Below are 20,522 nucleotides of genomic sequence, written 5' to 3'. Positions count from 1 at the left end.
TTAAATGGGTAGCACTGTAGCACTGCCCTCCCATTGTTCATCATTTTGCTCGAGCAGGCACCAGTAATGTCTCCATTGTGAGACTTGTTACTGTTTTTGGCATATCAAATACATCACGGGTAGCTTGCCAGGCTTTGCTCTGCAGGCAGGATACTCTCCGTAGCTTGTTGGGCTCTCCGAGAGGGGCGGAGGAATCGAACCCGGGTTGACCACATGCAAGGCAAACACCCTACCTCCTGTGCTATTGCTCCAGCCTGTTAAATGGGTAATAAACAGTAAATAACTTACAGGTTTAATGTTGCAATTTTTTTGTTGTTGTTGTTTGTTTGGTACAGAATTTTTGGTTTTTGGACCACACACAGCACTGCTGAGGGGCTATTTCTGTCTCTGCTCAGGGGTCACTTCTGAATATTTTCAGGGAACCCTAAGTGGTTCCAGGGATTGGGCTCCTTGTAAAGCAAGTATGTTACCTCCTTTGCTATCTCACTGGCCATTAATTTGCATCTACATTATGAAGGAGAATAATAATCATTTTATTATTTGAGGAGTCTTTTGAAAAAGAACTTTTTTTTTTGTATTGTCACACAGATAATTGTGTTGGACTACCTTCTTCCTCAGCAGCTCTTGGTCAGCAAATCAGCCAATTCTATTTTGGTTATTAACCAGTGCCTAATTAGTTAATTAATTTTTGCAGTCCTAGGCATCCTAGGGCCCCACACATTCAAGGCAAATGTTTTACCCCAGAGCTACATTCAGACTCGTTAATTGCTTTTGTTAAGGGGAAACCAGAAGGGTAGGGTTATAGGTCAGTGGTAGAGCAGCACATGCCTTGTTTGTGTGAAGCTCTGAGTTCAATCCCCAGCACCAAGAAAGGGAGGGAGAGAAGAATGGAGAGAGGAGGGCCAGAAAGATAGTATAGCTGCTAAGGCACTTGCCTTGCGTGCAGCTGACATTGATTTGATTCAAGAACCACATATAGTGCCTCAGCACTGCCAGGAGTAATCCCTGAGCACAGCCACTATAAGCCCTATACACCACCGGATGTAGTACCTGACCCCCCCCAAGAGTAAGAGAGATTATAGTAAGATTATCTATAATACTTATAGTCATTATTGATTTTAAAAGATGTGCATGATAAGGATGATTTCTCCTTTTTTGGAGGGGCTACACTTGGCAGTGCTCAGGGTTTACTTCTGGCTCTGCACTCACAGATCACCCCTTCCTGACAGGTTGGAGGACCCTATGACTGAATCCGGGTCATCCGGTTGCAAGGCAAGAGCCCTTCCTAGTCCCAAGAGTAATTTCTTGGTACCCAGTAGAGATAAGGAGATAATGTTTCTTTGCATCCCTTTTGCTTGGATTCTGGCTGATGAAGAGTTGCAAGTCCATGCAGTGGAAATACTTAATTGGTAAGGGTGGTGCTTGATGCCAGTTGTTCATTTACAGGTAGCTTTTGAAAATGGCTGCCTCTCATTTCACCGGGCTCACAGCCGTTGCTGATGTAATTAAAGATCTAGACACTCAGATAGCTGTAAGTAAGCTCCTTGAGGCCACTGTGGGCAGAATGGTGAATGTATTTCTGATTTTGATGACACTAAAGTTGATGTCTACAGAATCAACTTCATATTTCTAATTAAGGAGTTTTGACTATTCTAGTTTAGGTACCCTGCATGTACTTAAAGATTGCTAACACTGAGAGAAAATTTGCTCTGGATGACAAAGTAAAACTTAACATTTAACAGTTGTTATTATTAAGCATAGTCCTCACATAATCTTATGCATGTTTTGAAATGCCAAAATGAACTGATCTATTTTCTGAAGTTTTTGACTGAGTTTTAAGTATGTGATTGTGTGGTATGATTTGAATTTTATGCTTAAAAATAATGCATGTAGTACATAACCAAGTGTTTCATTTGCTCTGAGTCTTTAAAATGTCTTGTTCATTCTAGATTATTTTTATATCTAAGGTTTCTGATTTCATTTACTTTATTGCGTATTTCAATTTTGTGGACTGTTTTACTTAGCTTTTGGAGAAGAGATGGTTTCTAAATATCAGGTGAGAGCAATGAACATTCTTTTGTTTTTGGGTCACATCAGCGGTGCTCAGCTGTCATTCCTGGTGGTGCTCAGCGGACCATATGGGGTCCTGGGGATCAAACCCAGGTTGACTGCATGCAAGGCAAGCACCCTACCTGCTGTACTGCAGTGAATATTCTTTTTTCCCTGCATTTTTAAACTGTGGGCTTCAAATAAGTCACTATTCCAGATATACTCTTCAGTGGGCTGGAGCGATAGCATAGTGGATAGGGCGTTTGCCTTGCAAGCGGCCAACATGGCCAACCCGAGTTCAATTCCTCCGCCCCTTTCGGAGAGCCCGGCAAGCTACCAAGAGTATCTCGCCTGCACAGCAAAACCTGGCAAGCTCCCTGTGACATATTCGATATGCAAAACACAGTAACAAGTGTCACAATGGAGACGTTACTGGGCCCGCTCGAGCAAATCAATGAACAACGGGAGGACAGTGACAGTGACAGTGACTCTTCAACATCTGAGAAACCCCATATGATTTTACTTTCAAAATTCATCCTTTATTTAAGTGATTGGGGAGCTAATTTTGTGTTTTCCTTCTACAGTTGATTGGCCTTGGTCCTCACAGCTCCAAAAAGAAACAGGATCTTGATAAGCTCTATGAGCTGAAGTCCAAAGCTCGACAGATTATGAACCAGTTTGGCCCCTCAGCCCTCATCAACCTCTCCAATTTCTCATCCATAAAACCGGAACCAGCCAGCACCCCTCCACAAGGCTCCATGGCCAATAGTACTACAGTAGTAAAAATACCAGGCACTCCTGGGACAGGAGGGAGACTAAGTCCTGAAAACAATCAGGTATATTCCTCTTACTTTTTGTTCTTTGTAAGCATCTGTTCTGTTACTTGAATCAGTAATACTTTGAGACAAATCCAACTTAAATGTTACCTCTTCCTTCATTGAGATTAAAAAAAAAGTAGTAAGTGTATTCTTTTGACTGAGGCCTTGAAAACTGAGTAGAAAAGGATGAGTCAGAATTCAAGAGAAGAGAACAGCAAAGGTGAATGAAGGAAGTTTGGGTGATAGTTTGGACACCAGCCTATATTTATGGATTCTATTGGAGAAAAACAGGAGATAAATTTATAAGTAGGATTATGACAAAACATGCTGGGTGTTTCCATTGGAAATTTTAGTCAGTTGACAACTTGCTTGATAAATATTTAGTAGAACATTAAGATTAGCATAATCAATATAGTGTACCTTAGGAGGATTAAGGGAACATAAAAGGGGCATTTGCTTTGCACATGGCTGACATAGGTTCAATCCCCAGCACCCTTTATGATCCCTCTAGCCTGTCTCAAGAGTGATCCCTGAGCACAGAACCAGGACTAAGCCCTGAGCATTTCTGGGTGTGGTCCAAAACCAAAACAAGAAAGTGGGGGGAGATGGACTAGAAAAGTAAGAATAAGAGTAAACTGAACGGGGTCAGAGCGTTTGTCTTGCACACGGACGACCTGGGTTAAATCTCCAGCATCCCATAATTGTTCCCTGAGCACCACTAGGAGTGATTCCTGAGTGCAGAGCCAGGAGTAATCCCTGAGCATCGCCAGTTGTAACCTAAAAAGTGGGGGGAAAAAAAGTAAACTGAAGAAATACCAGTGTTAAAAGACATTTGCATTAATTTAAGACATATAACAAAAACTTGAATTGTTATGATAGTAGGATGAAGAATAGATGATGTGAAATATCACTAACAATTATTTAAAAAAATTTTTTGCTTATTTTTAATGTTAAACATGTTTATCACAGACACTTTAGAAATATTGAAAGAATAAGTACATCATAATTTTTTTTTTTTTTTGCTTTTTTGGGTCACACCCAACGATGCTCAGGGATGCTGGGGATAGAACTCAGGTTGGCTGTGTGCAAGGCAAACACCCTACCCGCTGTACTATCCCTCCAGCCCTAGTATATCACAATTCTACCCCAACCTAAAAATGACTATAATTAGCCCTTTAGCCCTTTAGTTTTAGATATCTTTTGATCTATTTTTTTTTTGCTTTTTGGGTCACACCCAGAGATGCACAGGGGTTACTCCTGGCTCTTCACTCAGGATTTACTCCTGGCGGTGCTCGGGGGACCATATGGGATGCTGGGAATCAAACCCGGGTTGGCCACGTGCAAGGCAAACGCCCTACCCGCTGTGCTATCTCTCCGGCCCCATTGATCGTTTTTTTGGAGGGGGTCATACATGGCAGTGTTGGGTCTTACTCCTGGCGGTACTACTGATGGTTCTAGGAAGATAATAAGGTGTCAGGGCTATTACATGCAAAGCATCCATGCTTCACCTTGCTCCCTCCTTATTTATTTGTTTTCTTTTTTTTTTTTTTTGGGCAAAACCTGGCGGTGCTTAGGGTTTACTTCTGATTTAGGGATCATTCCTGGCAGGCTCGGAGGACCACTTGGAGTGCTTTGGATTGAACCTGGGTCAACTACATGCAAGGCAGATGTCCTACTCACTTACTCATTGTACTATTGGTCTAGCCCCCAACTCCCCCCCCCCCCCTTTTTTTTTCTGGTGCTTGAATTGAACAGAGCTTGCATACATGCAAGGCAAGTGCCTTACCACTGAGCTATATCCATGGAGTCCTGATTTAGTTCTTTGTGCCATCTCCCCAGCCCCATGACATTTCCTTCATAAAAAATAGGATCATATTTATGCATACTTACATACTTTTTTTTTTTTTTTGGAGAGGGCCCACACTTGGCAGTGCTCAGGCTTAATTCTGGTTCTGTACTTGGGGATCACTTCTGGTGGCATCTGGGGGACCAAATGTGATGCTTCCGATTGAATTGGGGTTAGCATTGAGCAAGGCAAGCACCCCCTTAACCATTACTATCTCTCCAGTCCATAGTTGTACATACTTTATAAATATTTCATTAATAAAGAGAGGAACACATGTTCTCTGCCTTAGGAAAATTTTAGTTATTAGATTACAAATAGGCTAATTTATATTTATATGCTAGGATGGAAGGGTATACAGTACAATATAGCCAAAGGAGGAAATGATTGCTTTTTTTCTCAGTGGACTAGAAAAAACATCAGAAAGGAGATAACCACTAGCAACCAGAGTAGGGAGAAGGTTGGAAGAGGCAAGAGAAAGGCAAAGGCAGGAGAAACAGTAAAATTAATGGTGGTCAGAAAATTACGTTCCCAGTATGTGCACATGCATTGTGCACACATAGTTACACATTTTTAATGTAGAGGCAAAGTGAGGCAGAATGAGAAAAAAAAGAGATGAGACTGAAATAAACTCTCTCACAGATGTTTGCTTCTCTTCCAAAATGCTCTTTCTTGGGGCTGAAGTGATAGCATAGCAGGTAGGGCATTTGCCTTGCACATGGCTGACTCGGGTTCGATTCCTAGCATCCCATATGGTCCCCTGAGCACCGCCAGGGGTAATTCCTGAGTACAGAGCCAGGAGTAACTCCTGTGCTTTGCCGGGTATGACCCAAAAACCAAAATGCTCTTTCTGCCTTTCCATAGATTACTTCTGTCTTAAAAATATAGTCTTGGGGCTGGAGCGATAGTACAGCAGGTAAGGCGTTTGCCTTGTGCACGGCCAACCCGGGTTTGATTCCCAGCATCCTATATGCCCCCCCGAGCACCGCCAGGAGTGATTCCTGAGTGCAGAGCCAGGAGTCAGCCCTGAGCATCACCAGGTGTGACCCAAAAAGCCAAAAAAAAAGTATATATATATGTGTGTGTGTGTGTGTGTGTGTGTATAGTCTTGTAGGGCTTATGGCCCGAACTGGTTTATCTCCTTAGAAAATAAAAGCTAGATAGAGCAAATTTACTTCATTATATGGAAATGAGTTATTTTGTTTTCTTAACACTTGGCTGAAGAATCTTCTTCCAATTAACTTTAGGTATTGACCAAGAAGAAATTACAAGACTTAGTAAGAGAAGTGGATCCTAATGAGCAATTAGACGAAGATGTGGAAGAGGTAAGGTGGGGCTGCGTATCCCAGACATTGTGTCCCTAGTTGCTAGTAAAGAATAGTTCTGACAGACTTTAGAGGCATACAGATTTGAATTTGAGATTGCTCTGTCACATTCCAGCTTTGTAGCTGTACGTCAGTTACTTAAACTTTCTGAAACTCAGCTTGCTCTTGTTTTGTAGGTATAACTTCTACAGGATTATTGTGAGGGTCCAGTGAAATAACTAAAATAGAAATCACTTAGGAAAATGCCTTGTACTTTGTTTTATTTTGTTTGTTTTCATTTTGGGGCCACACTTAGCTGTGGTCAGGGCTTACTCCTGGCTCTCTGATCTGAGATTACTCCTGGAAGGTCTTGGGGGATCATATGGGATGCTAGGGATTGAATCCGGGTTGGATGCATGCAAGGCAAATGTTCTACCCACTGGACTACCACTGTGGCCCCTTTAATTTCTTTTTGTTTTGTTTTTGGGCTACATCTGGTGGTATTGAGAGATCATTCCCTGTGATGCTCAGGGGATCATATGTGGTGCCAGGAATTCAAACCTGGATCTGCCACATACGAAAGAACACTTTACCTTCTATGCTGTCTCTGGCCCAATAACTAGTTTTACCTGTACAAAAGTGCATAGTGGGGCTGGAGTGATAGCACAGCAGGCTTGCCTTGCACACGGCCGACCCAGGTTCAGTACCCAGCATTCCATATCGTTCCCTAAGCACTGCGAGAAGTAATTCCTGAGTGCATGCATTGCCAGGGATGAAGCCTGGGTCAGCTGTGTGTAAGGCAAATGCCTTGCCTGCCACACTATCTCTCTGGCCTTTTTTTTTTTTTTAAAGGTTTTTGGACCATACCCAGCATGCTTAGGAGCTACTCCTGACTCTCCTTAGGGACCATATGCAGTACCAGTGATTGAACCAAGAGCTAGAGAGATAATACAGCAGGCAAGGTACTTGGCTTGCATGTGGCTGACTCCGGTTTGATCCCTGGCACCACTTACAGTTCCCTGAACACCTCCAGGAGTGATCTCTGAGAGCAGAGCCAGAAGTAAGCCCTGAGCACCACTGGTGTGGCCTCAAACCAAACAAATAACCTGGATCAAACCAGGGTCAGCCACATGTAAAGTGCTTTACCTCTATACTGTCTCTCTGGCCCCTTTCGACCTATTTAAAATTGTTTGTTTGTTTGTTTGTTTGTTTTGGACCATACCTGGTAATGCTCACTTTTCCTACTTTTATACTCCAGTCATTCCTGGCAGTGCTCAGGGAATCACAGAGTGCTGGGGGTTAAACCAGCATGCTTTACATGCAAAGACCCATTGTACTGTCTATTGGTGGTCCTTTGTTTGTTTGTTTTGAGCTATTTGGTGCACTCAGGGTATACATCTGGCTTGGTTGATTGGGGATCACTCCCAGAGGTTCTCAGAGGACCATAAAATTCCAGGGATCAAACCCAGGCCTTCCACATGCAAAGCACATGCTTAACCTATTGTTCTCTCTGGTGGCCCAGTATTTTTGTTTTGTTCTGAACCGCACCCAGTGGTGTTTGGGGGACTATTCCCAGCCTGGTGCTGGTGCGAGGGATTGACCTTGGGCTCGTTGAATGATTTCTCCTGACCTGATTTTTAAATTGTATTTTTCTCCCCTCTAACCTTTCCATCATCCCTTCTGAGGTTGTTGTAGTGACGGGAATGCACACATACCTGGATGTTGTGCTCAAGTATTTTCAGCTTTGATACTCATCAGGGGTCACACAGGGCTTTTGGGGCTCACACACTTGGGTCATGGTACTCATCAAGGTTTGCACTCCTTTAGTTGTGTGCTGCATGTCTCCTCACCAAAGATTGCACTTCCTAGTTGTGGTTTTAGTGGGCCTTTTTTAGTAGTGGTGCTCACCAGGATTATATCTCTTTTTTTGTGGTGCTCACATACTTAGCTCCAGTGCAGCTGGAAATCACTTGCAGCACTGGGAATCACAGACAGCAAACTCAAAGAGCAGCGTTTGTCAGGATGTGTCAGTGTTTATGGGGCAATAGGATTTGAACTCATGATTATACTCTCACAAGCAGGTACTGCACTGTTTCACGGGGTCCTTTTTCTTTGTTAACTTTATGATTTTGGCTTTTGGACCATGCTGTGTAGTGCTCAGGGGCTGCCCCCATTTTTGTGCTTGAGGTTTTCTCCCAGTGGTGCTCAGGGGATCGTATGGTGCTGGGGATTGAACCTTGGGTCTCCTGCCTGTTGCACTCCAGCCCTTTGAACTGTCTCCCTGGACCCAGTTGATTTGTTTTGTGACCATACCCCACAGTGCTCAGTGACTACTCCTGGCATTGATTGGCCAACCATGCAGTGCCAGAGATTGAACTGGGACATGCAAAGCATGTGCTCTGATCCTCTGAGCCATTTCCTCAGTCCTGTTAACTTTTTTTTTAATATAGAAAAAAATTTTATTTTTGGTTTGGGGCCCATACCCAGCTATGCTCAGGCTTACTCCTGGCTCTCTGCTGAAGTATATTACTCCTAGCAGTGCTCAGGGAACCTCATGGGTGCTGATAATTGAACCAATGTCAGCCGCATGCAAGGCAAGCATCTTAACCTCTGTACTGTCTCTCCTGCCCTGCTGAAAAAACTTTTTATTTCCTTTTGACTGACTCTTCATTTTCCCTTTAAACTATAGTCTGTTCATATTTTATGTATATCTTTCTGGGATATTAATTTTTTGATGTCTTCTTTGATATCATTACATCATTTTTTCTGCATTTTCTTTGTTTCCTCTGGGTCCTTTTATTCCCTTTTAATTTACTTTCATTTTAGGGCTTGGGCTTTTATTAGATTGTCTAGTGATCTTAGATATTCATTCTCCTAGACTAGACCATTAAAAAGCCAATTTGAAGCAAAAACGATACTTTTTTTGTGATTTGGGGGCCATATGTATTAGTGTTTAGGGGATACTCCCAGCTTAGTGCTTGGGGCTCTCTTGTGCCAGTGTGTGTGGGCACCATAAGTGATACCAGGAATTGAACTCAGACCTCCTGCATGCAAAGCAATTGCTCCAGCTATTGAGCTATCTATCCAGTTCGGAAGCAAAACTTACTGACTGATGAACTTTACCCGGTAATACTGTGGTAAATGTTTTACAGCTAACTATTGATTTCAGCATTTCCTAATTTCACTCGTATAAATATTTCTACTGTGTTTGTTTATAAGCTATCAACATGTCATTAATTGCAAAATTGGGGAGAAATATATATGTACAAAATATAAATATATATGTATATATATATATATGTATAAAGGTTTTTTTAGCTCACCTTGGCTGATTCTACCAGCCACTGACTTTACTTTAGGATAATTTGTCCAAAAGTCAACTTTCTTGCTGAGAGATCCCTTAATATCAGTAACTCTAATTCATTTTGAGGAGTAGGTTGGGGTTTAAAACCATGGCCTCATACATGCAAAGCATATGCTCTACTGCAGAGCCATATCTTCAGTTTCTCTAAGTTCTTTCTATAAATTCACGTATGTCCAGAGATAATCATGTGGCCAAACCTGTTATTTTTTTTTTTCTTTTTGGGTCACACCTGGCAATGCTCAGGGGTACCTTCTGGCTCTGTACTCAGGAATCACTCCTGGTGGTGCTCGGGATACCATATGGGATGCTGGCAATCGAACCCGAGTTGGCCTCATGCAAGGCACACGCCCTACCCACTGTGCTATCACTTCAGCCCCCCAGCCTGTTTTAATCCTTGGCAATGCATGGTATCTTGGGTGCCATGAGGAGCTAGGTGTAGCCAAGATCTTCCCAGAATGCCCTCCCAAAAAATGTATTAGAGGGGCTGGGAAGATTATTTATTTATGGCTTTTTGTTGGTGTGGGGGGGAGTCACAACTGGCTGTTCTCAGGGGGCTACTCCTGGCTCTGCACTCAGGAATTAATTCTGACAGTGCTCAGGGGACCATTTGGGATGCCAAGTATCAGACCTGGGTCAACCACTGCAAGGCAAATGCCCTTCCCGCTGTACTTCATTCCGTCCCCTGGGAAGATAATTTAAAGGACTACAGTGCATGCTTTGCATATGTGAACCCTGGGTTCAAGCCCCAACACCACTGGGAGTGGCCCCCAAACACTGCTCAATGTGACCTTCAGAAAAAATGTATAAGAGCCAGGAATGTAGCACAGTGTGCTTTGGATATGTAAGGTCATGGGTTCAATCACCAAAAACAACAAAACTTTTTCTTTTTTTTAAATGGGGTGAGAGAGAGAGAGTGTGTACAGAGCACTTCCCTTGCACATAACCAACGTGCATTTGATCTCTGTCTCCTCATATGGTCCCCCAAGCACTTCCAGGAGTGAAAGTGAATATGAGTGCAGAGCCAAGAGGAAGCCCTGTTTTTTTGTTTGTTTGTTTGTTTGTATTTCCCCCTCCACTCAAATAATAAAAAACATTAACAGACAAAAGATTCTACTAGGGACCGGAGCAGCAATACAGTGGGTAGCGCATTGCCTTGCACACATTTGACCCGGACTTGATCCCTAGTAACCCATATGGTCCCCCAAGCATCACCAGAGTAATTCCTGAGTGTAGAGCCAGGAGTAACCCCGAGCATGCCAAGTGTGACCCAAAAACAAACAAAAAGAGTCTACTAAACTTTGTTTTTTGTTTTTGGAGTGGGCATACCTGGCTGTGTTCAGGGCTTCACCCTGGTTCTGTGCTCAGGGATCACCACTTACAGTGCTCAGGAGATAGTAGATGGTGCCAGGGGTGGAACCCTGGTTGGCTGCATGCAAGGCCAAGTTCCTTGCCCACTGTACTATCTCTCTGACCCCAGTCCATTAATGTTTTATCACTTGTTCTTTGTCTTTGTCGACTTTTATGTGTGATGGGTTTTGTTTGCTTTCTCCTTCTAATTTTAGTGGGCTTAGTGAAGGGGTAAGCTTGGTTTTCCGAGGGCTGATGTGTTAATTAGAAATAATTCCCTTTTGTTTGTTTTTGTTTTTGGTCTTTGGGCCACATCTGGTGATGCTCAGGGGTAACTCCTGGCTCTGTGTTTAGGAATCACTTCTGGCAGTGCTCAGGGGACCATATAGAATGCCAGTGATTGAAACTGGGCTAGCAGTGTAAGGCAAGTGCCCTAGTCACTGTACTCTCTCTAGCCCCAGAAATAATTTTTTTACTTAGTTTCCAATAGAGGAAAGATGACTGTGTGTTAAAGGTTTAGTAGAACAAGGGATGTCTTTTTCAGTGGTTATAAATTCATTTATTTTATTGTCCAGTCAGCACAAGAAGTCATGGGGAACATACTGATTGAATAAATTTTCTTTTTTTTTTATTATTTTTTTGGGGTTTTGTTTTTTGGTGTGGGGGCCACACCTAGCGATGCTCAGGACCTACTCCTTACTCTCCACACAGGAATTACTGCTGCTAATGCTCAGGAGACTATATAGGATGCCGGGGATTGAACCTGGGTTTGCTGGGTGCAAGACAAGCATCCTACCCACTATACTATCTTTTCAGCCCCTAAAATTTAATTTTTCATGTAAAGTGTTTATTTCAGAATTCTAATTTTACCCTTCATACAGTCTAGGAATAATTGATTGTAAAGCTGAAAAAATCCTGGATTTTTATTTTGTTTTTGGACTACATCTAGCAATGCTCAGGGGCTGCTACCAGCTTGATATTCAGGGATCACTCCCAGCAATGCCTGGGGGACCATGTGGTACTGAGGATTACACCCTGCCTTCTGCATGCAAAGCTCATGCCCCACCCCGTTGAGTTCTCTCTTTGGCCCCAATGAATGCTGAATTTGTACTCAGAATATTGAGGTTGAATCCTGCTCCATTGATTAGTAATAACATAGATATATATGATCGAATAAGTCTCCTTAAATTGTACAAGCTTCCCCTTTAGAATGAAAATAAAATCCATGCGTCATTTTTTCTCTACAAGATTTATTATGGGGACTCACATAATGGAATTAAAATGTTTTATGGGACCAGAGAGGTAATTCAGCATGGAAGACGCCTCGCTTCAGTCCCCTGTGCCACATGGTCTCCCAGACACAGGGCCAGGAGTTACCAGTCTTGTCAGCAACTTCATTTATGTCTTCCCCAGATGCTGCTGCAGATTGCTGATGATTTTATCGAGAGTGTGGTGACAGCTGCCTGCCAACTTGCTCGGCATCGCAAATCCAGCACTCTGGAGGTAAAAGATGTCCAGCTTCATCTAGGTACGTGGTCCTTTTCTTTCTGAGGTACCCACACTCTTATTGTTCCTTCAGGTTTGTCACGCAGAGTAGGGTGGATGCAGAGGTCTCTTTATGCCAGGGTTAGATTTTGGGATTCTGGGCCTGATTAGTCACTCAGTAGCTACATTACAAAGATAAGGGGAATAAGCTCTGTGCTCAGGAATCACTCCTGACATTACTCAGAGGATTATATGCAGTGCTAGAAAATGAATCAACATCAACTGCATGTAAGGCAAGTGCCTTACCTGCCGTACTATCTTTTGACCCTGGTTTTCCACTTTCTTAAATAGCATCTTATTTTTTCTGCTTCCTTTCAATTAGATCTATTTCATTTGTGAAGAGAGTATTATATATTTCACTTCATGGGGTAATTGTGAGAATTGTGGATTATGTTGATAAAGTAGTACCGGACCTAGCAAAATGTAAGAGCTTAGTAAACATAGCTATTATGTCCATATTTAAAATAATGGTGTTGGAGACCAGAGCAATAGTATAGCATGTAAGGCAGTTGCCAGGTCAGCCATGTGCAGAATAAGTGCCTTACCCACTTGACTATTGTTCTGGACCCTTAAAAATATTTTTTTTTTGAGGAACATTCAGTCCATAACAGATATGTCTAATGCCGAGGCATGGAACTCAAAAAAAAAACCAGGATGGAGGAACCAGAGAAATAGCATAATGGACTGGAACTCATCCTTTTGCATGCAGGAGGCCCAGTTTTGATCCCAATACTGAATTGTCCTCTGAACACCACCTAGTATGAACCTAGTTGGTTTCCCTCAAACACTAGGACTTTATAGTTCTCTTTGTCTGATCTTTCTACATGGCTTTGTCATGTGCAGTCTCATGATAATTGGATTTCTTACATGTTGCTAAAGGCTCTCAAAAAGAGTTTCCCATAACTTGACAGAACACTTCATGGCCTTTCTCACATATTCTCCAAAATCACACAGCATCACTTGTGCTCAATTCTGTTCTTTGAAACAGTCACCAAGATGTGTCTAGGTTCCAGGAGAAGTCAGATATTCTTTACTCTTTCGTGAGGTTGGAACATACCTGTTGATGCTTAGGGGACCATACAGTTCTGGTGATTGAACTGGGACTCCCACATGCAAAACATGTGCTCTAGCCCTTTGATCTATCTCACAGCAACCCCCCTTATTATTTTTTTTTTTTGAGTGAGGAGGTTTGCATTGCAGCCAATAGTGCTCGGGGTATTCCTGACTATGTTTAGGCATGAGCCCTGGCAGTGCTCAGGGGGACCATATGCGTTCAAATCAGGGTTGACCACATTGTAAGGCAAATACCTTAACTCCAGTACTCCAGATCCCTTTTTAAAAATTATTTTTATTTTTTTGCACTTCTTTTAATGTCTGTTTTCACAAGATTTACAAGCCCTGATTACAGATCAGTACATTTTATGCAGTTTAAAAAATAAATTATTAATTGAACCACAGTGAGATACACAGTTACAAAGTTGTTCATGATTGGGTTTTAGTCATGCAGTGTTCCAACACCCATCCCCTCACCAGAGTACATTTCCCACCACGAGTGTCTCCAGTTTCCCTCTTGTCCCACCCTCTGTGGAAAGCACTTTCTCCCTCTCTCCTTCTCTCCCTATTCTTCTCTTCCCTCCCTCTCCCTCTCCCCCATGCCCCCCATTCCAATTCTTAATAGAAGTATGGAGGAATTTGTTTTGTTTTGCCATACTTGGCAATGCTCTTGGGTTACTCCTGGCTGTGTTCTCAGGAATTACTCCTGGCAGTGCTCAAGGGCCCATATGGAATGTTGGGGAGTTAAACCCAGGTCAGCCACCAGGCAATGCTCAGGGCTTACTTCTGACTTTGCAATAAGAAATCACTTCTGGCAGTGCTCAGGGGAACATATAGAGTGCTGGGGATTGAACCAAGCTGCTGTGTTTAAGGCAAGTGCCCTCAAAGTTCAACCCCCCTATTTTTATTTGATTTTATTACTTTTTTTCTTTCTCTTTTTTTATTTTTTTATTTTTGGGCACACCTGGCTGTTTTCAGGGCTTTCTCCTGGTTTTGCACTTAGGGATCACTCCTAATGAGTTTGGGGGACCATATGTGGTGCTGGGGATTGAACCTGTGTGCAAGGTAAGCTCCCTACCTGCTGTACTAGCTCTCTGGCTCCAAGAATTTCTATTTTAGGGGCCGGAGAGATAGTGCAGTACATAAGGCACTTGCCTTGCACGTGTCTGACCTGGGTTCAGTCTCCAACATCCCATATGGTTCCCTGAGCACAGTCAAGAGTGATTCCTCAATTCAATCAGCTAATCAGTGGCTGAATAAATAGCAGTACTCCTACATTTAAAAAAAAAATCATTGATGACCCCAAAGTATTTTTGTTCGTGTAGGTTATATTTTTGTTTACAAAGTTTGAAATTAGAACTGAGAAAAAAATTTTATTTTTAATTAATTTTTAATTGAATCACAGGGTGATACATAGTTACATAGTTAATCATGATTGGATTTCAGTTGTATCATGTTCAAACACATGCCACTTCTCCAGTGTACATTATAAAAAAAATTTAAATTTATGAATTCATTTTAAGTAACTGTCATAAACCTATAGCATTAATTCAAATAAAATATTTTCATGGAAATAACTCTTTGAACAAAAAAAAAGTGATTCCAGAGTATCGAGCCAGGAGTCACCCCCAAAAAAGATTTGGTGTGACCCCCAAAACAAAACTAAAAAGAAAAAAGAATTTCTAATTTAAAATGAAATTTGAATTTTTATTTGTTATGGATAAGCAACAATAATTAGAGGGTTTCAGGGGCTAGATAGATGGTACAAGAGTTAAGATGCTTAGGGTCAGGGAGATAGTACATCCAGTAAGGTATTTTCCTTACATGTGCAACCAGCCTGCACTCAATCCCTGGCCACAGCCAGGAGTGATCTGGTTTGATCCCTAGCACTACCTATGGTTTTCCAAGTACCAATGATTCCTGAGCACAGAGCGAAGAGTAGCCAACCCACCCAAAAAAGGGTTATATATCAGAATGGCTTCTGTAGCAGGCCTATTGAAAGCTGAGTCATAATTAGAAGATTGCGTAGCATGGATTCTGAGTGTGGGAGTTAGGCTAGGTGTTAATAAGATGTTAGCCTTGTACAAACATCATTTTAAATGGCACTAGACCATTTAGATCTACTGTATACATACTATGCCTTCCAACAACGGATGACTCACAGGGTTGGTTGGAGAAATAGCTCAACAGACTGAATGCATGCTTTGCATGCAGGAAGCCTGGATTTGATCTCAGGCACTGAATGGGCCCCTAAGCACTCTTAGGAAAGACCCCTGAGCACAAGAGCTAGAAGTAAGCCCTGAGCACAGCAGGTTGTGGCCCAGAAGCCAAACTAAACAGAACCAAAAATTGTTTAGAGTTGTACGATCAGACTGATCAGACTGATCAGTCTAAACAATTTTTGGTTCTTCTGTGGTTCCAGAGGTTAACCCAGGATCTCACACAGGTGAGTACTCTACCACTGAGCCCTCCAGGCCCCCAATCATATACTTTTTTACTAAGATTCTTGTAGGAGGCTGGGGATATAGCTCAGGATAGAGCCACTTGCCTTGCACGTGTGAAAACCTGGGTTTGAATCCAGCACTATCAAAAAAATTTTGTTATTGTTGCTTTTATATTGATATTATATAACATATGCCTAATAGCTACTCTCTGCTTTCATTTTTTGTTTTTAGGCCACATGTGGTGATGCTCAAGGCTTGCCCCTGGCTCTTAGCTCAGGGATCACTCCTGGTAGACTTCAGGGACCATATGGGTGCCAGGGATTGAACTCAGGTCGACTGTATGCAAGACAATCACCCTATCCCCTGTACTATTGCTCTGGCCTTCTATGTTTTTACTTTAAAGTGAATTTGCTAGGTGGGCCTGAGAGATGGCTGAATAGACTGAGAAAAGGCTGCACGTGCAAGAGGTCCAGGTTCAAGTCCTGGCACCACATGTTCTCCCTTGTACTAAGCAAAAAGCATCATTGATGTGGCCCAAAAACTTTTTAAAAAGTGAATTTGTGGAGTCAGGGATGTGACTTAGTGGTAAAACACTTACCTTGCATGTGTTCAGGCCCAGGGCTGAATTCCTGGTATCACAGAGTCCCCTAAGAACCACCTGAATAATCCTGAACATCACCAGCTGTGGTTCAAAAACCCAAAATAAGACTAGAGTAATAGTTGATCTCCAGCACCCCATATAGTTTTCTGAGCACCATCAAGAGTGGTCCCTGAACACAGAGCCAGGAGTAAGACCTGAGCACTACCAGTTCTGTCCTGAAAACCAGAAAAAAAAAAAAAGAAAACCAAAATCAGGTGAATTTGCAAGTCTGCGGCCAAAGCAGCAATACAGGGGGAAGGGCATGTGCCTTGGCACCCTAGATGGTCTCCCTAGCCCCATCAGGGGTGATCTCTATCACAGATTCAGGAGTAAGCCCTGAGCACTGCTAGGTGTGGCCCCAAGCCCCTCAAAAACAAAGAAACAAAAAGATATTGCAAGTCTGAGGATAGTTCAGATGGGCTGAGCATATGCTTTGCCTGCAGAAGGTCTGGGTTTGATTCCTAGCACCACATGGTCCCTTGAGCACCACCACTAGGAGCAACCCCTGAACACCAAACCAGAAGTAGCCCCCAAGCATTGTCTCAAAACCAAGAAATAAATCAGGTGATGTCGGTCAAGTAGTGTAACACATAACTTGTATATAGGAGGCCTTAGGCTCTATTCCCTGTTCCTCTGGGGGGAAAAGTATAAAGTGGGGACTAGAGAGATAACTCAAAGGACTGGAGCCCATGCTTTGCATGCAGGAAACTGGTTTGACCCTTAGTACCACATGGTTTCCTAAGCACCTCTTGGAGCGGCCCCCAAGCAAAGTGACAGGAGCAGTCCTTGAGTACCATTGGGTATTGCCTCCCCCTCCAACAGAAAACAGTGAAATAAATGGCTTTGTGTTTTTGTGGAACTGCATGAATTCTTTGAGCTCAGCATTCAAGGTTTTAACTTTTTCCTTTGTGAGAGATTAGAGTAATTTGTTTGAGAGTAGAAAAAAATATCTTCAGGGTATACTGGGGGTGTTTTTCAGTTGTAGAGCACTTGGCTTGCATATATGAGGCCCTGGCTTCCATTCCCAGTATCACAAAAAAATAATATAAACTTGAAAAGGCTACATTTGGGGGCTAGAAGGATAGTACAGCGGGTAGGGCAGTTGCCTTGCACGTAGCCGACTCGGGTTCAATTCCAGCATCCCATATGGTCCCCTAAGCACTGCCAGGAGTGATTCCTGAGTGCAGAGCCAGGAGTAACCTCTGAGCATCACCCCGGGTGTGACCCAAAAAGGGAAAAAAAAACAAAACAAAAGAAAAGAAAAGGCTACATTTGATTCCCCATATGTATTACATAAAATCTCTCTTCAGAGTTACTGTTTGTCAGTGCAGTTAATGCTCAGGTTGTTCTCCCTCGCCCTTGACTGAGGCCCACACTACACACTTCATGCTGACTTCCTAGGCCTTATTTCTATGTTGGCCTCTTCCTTGCAGAGCGCCAGTGGAACATGTGGATCCCAGGATTTGGCTCTGAAGAAATCCGACCCTACAAAAAAGCTTGTACCACAGAAGCTCACAAACAGGTGAGAAGCTGCCAGAATCCTTTAGACACTCCCTTGAGCAGTATGTCAAGAGAGTGCACACACACTCATCTCTGCTGTTAGCACATTTTCATACAGAGGGCAATCAGATATTTTATGATGTTTCTCTCTTTCCACATAAGGTCTCATTTTTTTTTTCCAGCTGGGCTTGGTATCATCTAAAGTTGTTGATTCTAGTCTCTTTAAATATAAGTGGCACTCACTACTGCATATCTAATGGGTTTTTACTGAAGATTATTGAAGATTAGAACATCATAGAGTCTACGGCTAGAGAGAGGATTACAGAAAGCAGAAATATGTTGTAGGAATTGTGGGAAGTAGCACCCAGGCTGTTTTAGCAGGAATTCTAGCCTCTGTTCATCTTACCACAGGATCACTGTGAGAACTTTTTTTGTTTTTTGATTTTGGGGTCACATTGAGCAATGCTTAAGGGTTATCATTCCTGGTTCTGCACTCATGAATTACTCCTGGCAGTGCTCAGAGGACCATTTGTGATGCTGAGGATCAAACCCAGGTCAGCCACATGCAAGCTACAATATTATTCCAGCCCCTCTATGAGAACTTTTGTTTTTATTTTGTTTGTTTTGGCCATATCCAGTGGTACTTACTCCTGTCTCTGCACTCAAGGATCATTCCTGGGACCAAAGTGATAGTTTGCCTATCACATAGCAAACTTGGGTTCAATTCCCGGCACTTCATATGCTCCCTGAGCCCTCCAGGAGTGATACCTAAGCGCAGAGCCAGAAATAAACTCTGAACACCACCCATGTGGCCCCAAAACAAACTAAAAAGAATTACTGTTGGTTGGACTCAGAGGACAATATGGGGTTCTGGTGATCAAACCCAGGTTGGCTATATGCAAGGCAAGCACCCTTCCCATTGTACTCTCTTCAGCTTTTCTTTTTTTTTTTTTTCTTTCACTGTGAGAACTTAATACCTCTTTTCTGCTATGGAGCATGTGGCACCTGTCATTAATCTGTCTGACAGCAGTGTTACTCTCCCTTTCACAGAGCTGTTATCCTTTTTGGTTTAACTGACTACTCTGATTTGAGAAGTGAACCTTTTCTTTTCTTTTTTGTGGTGCCAGGATAAACCCAGAACCTCACGTATGTAAGGCAGATACTCCACCACTGAGTCACATCCCTAACCCAAAAAGTGAGCATTTTCTAACTTGAAATATGCAGGCAGTCCTTCTTATATCACTTTCTTTTCCATATCCTGAGATCTCTGGAGTATGATTATAGAGCTCACTGTGAGGAGCTGCTAGAACAACAATGCTCTTCAGAAGGGTTGTGCATCAGTTGGTGGCTTCATTTTGGCTCAGCTTCTAGATTATCTATTTTTATTTTCCCACCCAGTTATTTATCAACACAAATCAGTAATGTTGGGATGATCTCTTAACCAAAAAGTGAGCTGAGTTGGGACTGGAGCAGTAGTACAGCGGGTAGAAGCTCCTGTCTTCCAGGCAGCTAACCTGGGTTCAATCCTGGTATTCCATATGGTTCACCAAGCACCACAAGGAATAATTCCTGAGTGCAAAAAAGTGAGAGCAAGTCAATAGTGGTGGCTATAATACTAAATTCCTATGTTTCCCTGATGAATTGTGAAAGTTGTTAGTTTTTTTCACTGCTAACCATCAAGTGTGAAATGTAAATGTCAGCTCCCTTGAAATAGAGCCCTTTTTTATACTTTTTCCATCATCAGTAAGGAGATTGAGATTAGGAGGGAGCCTAGCAAAAACATAACTTTGATGGCCTATCCATTAATTCTCCAAAAGGCAAAAGATGTTACTTTCTCCTGCATTTAACTTTTTCAACAAAACAGATCCACTGGCCTACCCAAACATCACTAGGGACCTGAAGGCTATTCTCATGTTAGTTGCAGAGCTGCCCTGAGGCTTTAGTCTCCAAAAGACGCCTGCCTATGGTGTAGACTGTGCTGCCTGCTAGTCACTGTCACTCCCCACTATCCTGGAAAGTTCCTTACTCTGAAAAACCAATATAATTGCTTTTTTCCTTTCTTTTCAGAGAATGGCATTGATCCGGAAAACAACCAAGAAATAACACATGGAAAGGTCAGGGAATGGACAACAATGTATTTGGAGATACTTGAGCTGAAACTTCAGCCATCTCATCCTTGGATTTTTTTTTTAATGCTTTACAGAGAAGCATATATTTTTTATTAACAGTGCAGCAATATAATGACTGAGAGGATCTGCCAAAAGAATAAAGCCTCCTCCCCCAACTTCCGGTCCCTTTTCCCTGCCATCTCAAAGAGGAGCAATGTATCTTCCAGAGAAGATTTTTATTTGTGGTTTATTATTGTGATTGAAATGGGACAAAGCATTATGGTCTTGTTTGGTGAGACAGTATTAGCAGGATTTGTAGAGGTTTTTGTTTCCTTCTCCCTTCCCCTTTTCCCCATACTTTGTTATGTCAGTGTTTATATGAATATGACTTTCGTTTGCTTTTCCAGAATAAAGAAGTTATTAATCGGAGAACAAGAGGGTACAATGGCTTACAGCCTTTGAATTGTCAGGGAATTGTAGGAAGACCAACAAGTCTGGACATACTTT

The 20,522-nt window shown here is 42.4% G+C and overlaps 1 protein-coding gene across 2 annotated transcripts in view; it reads left to right on the top strand.

Annotated features, from left to right (window-relative positions):
• TAF12 (TATA-box binding protein associated factor 12) overlaps nt 1-20,327 on the top strand; it is a 29,276-nt gene extending 8,949 nt beyond the window's left edge. Inside the window, exons 2-7 of one of the 2 annotated variants that reach the window (XM_056123592.1) lie at nt 1,447-1,531; nt 2,634-2,885; nt 5,958-6,035; nt 12,139-12,253; nt 17,841-17,929; nt 19,975-20,327. In XM_056123592.1, coding sequence (XP_055979567.1) covers nt 1,460-1,531; nt 2,634-2,885; nt 5,958-6,035; nt 12,139-12,253; nt 17,841-17,929; nt 19,975-20,010 — 642 coding nt within the window. In that variant the 5' untranslated portion in view covers nt 1,447-1,459 and the 3' untranslated portion in view covers nt 20,011-20,327. Of the gene's footprint in view, nt 1-1,446; nt 1,532-2,633; nt 2,886-5,957; nt 6,036-12,138; nt 12,254-17,840; nt 17,930-19,974 lie in introns of those variants that run through there. The other variant, XR_008793719.1, reaches the window with a different exon arrangement.
• Nucleotides 20,328-20,522: the final 195 nt, after the last annotated feature.

This window comes from Sorex fumeus, unplaced genomic scaffold (genome assembly GCF_029834395.1).
Source record: "Sorex fumeus unplaced genomic scaffold, SorFum_2.1 ptg000047l, whole genome shotgun sequence".
Taxonomy (NCBI): Eukaryota; Metazoa; Chordata; class Mammalia; order Eulipotyphla; family Soricidae; genus Sorex; species Sorex fumeus.
The sequence above is the reverse complement of the archived record's forward strand: the minus strand, read 5'-3'. Positions and strand labels throughout refer to the sequence as shown.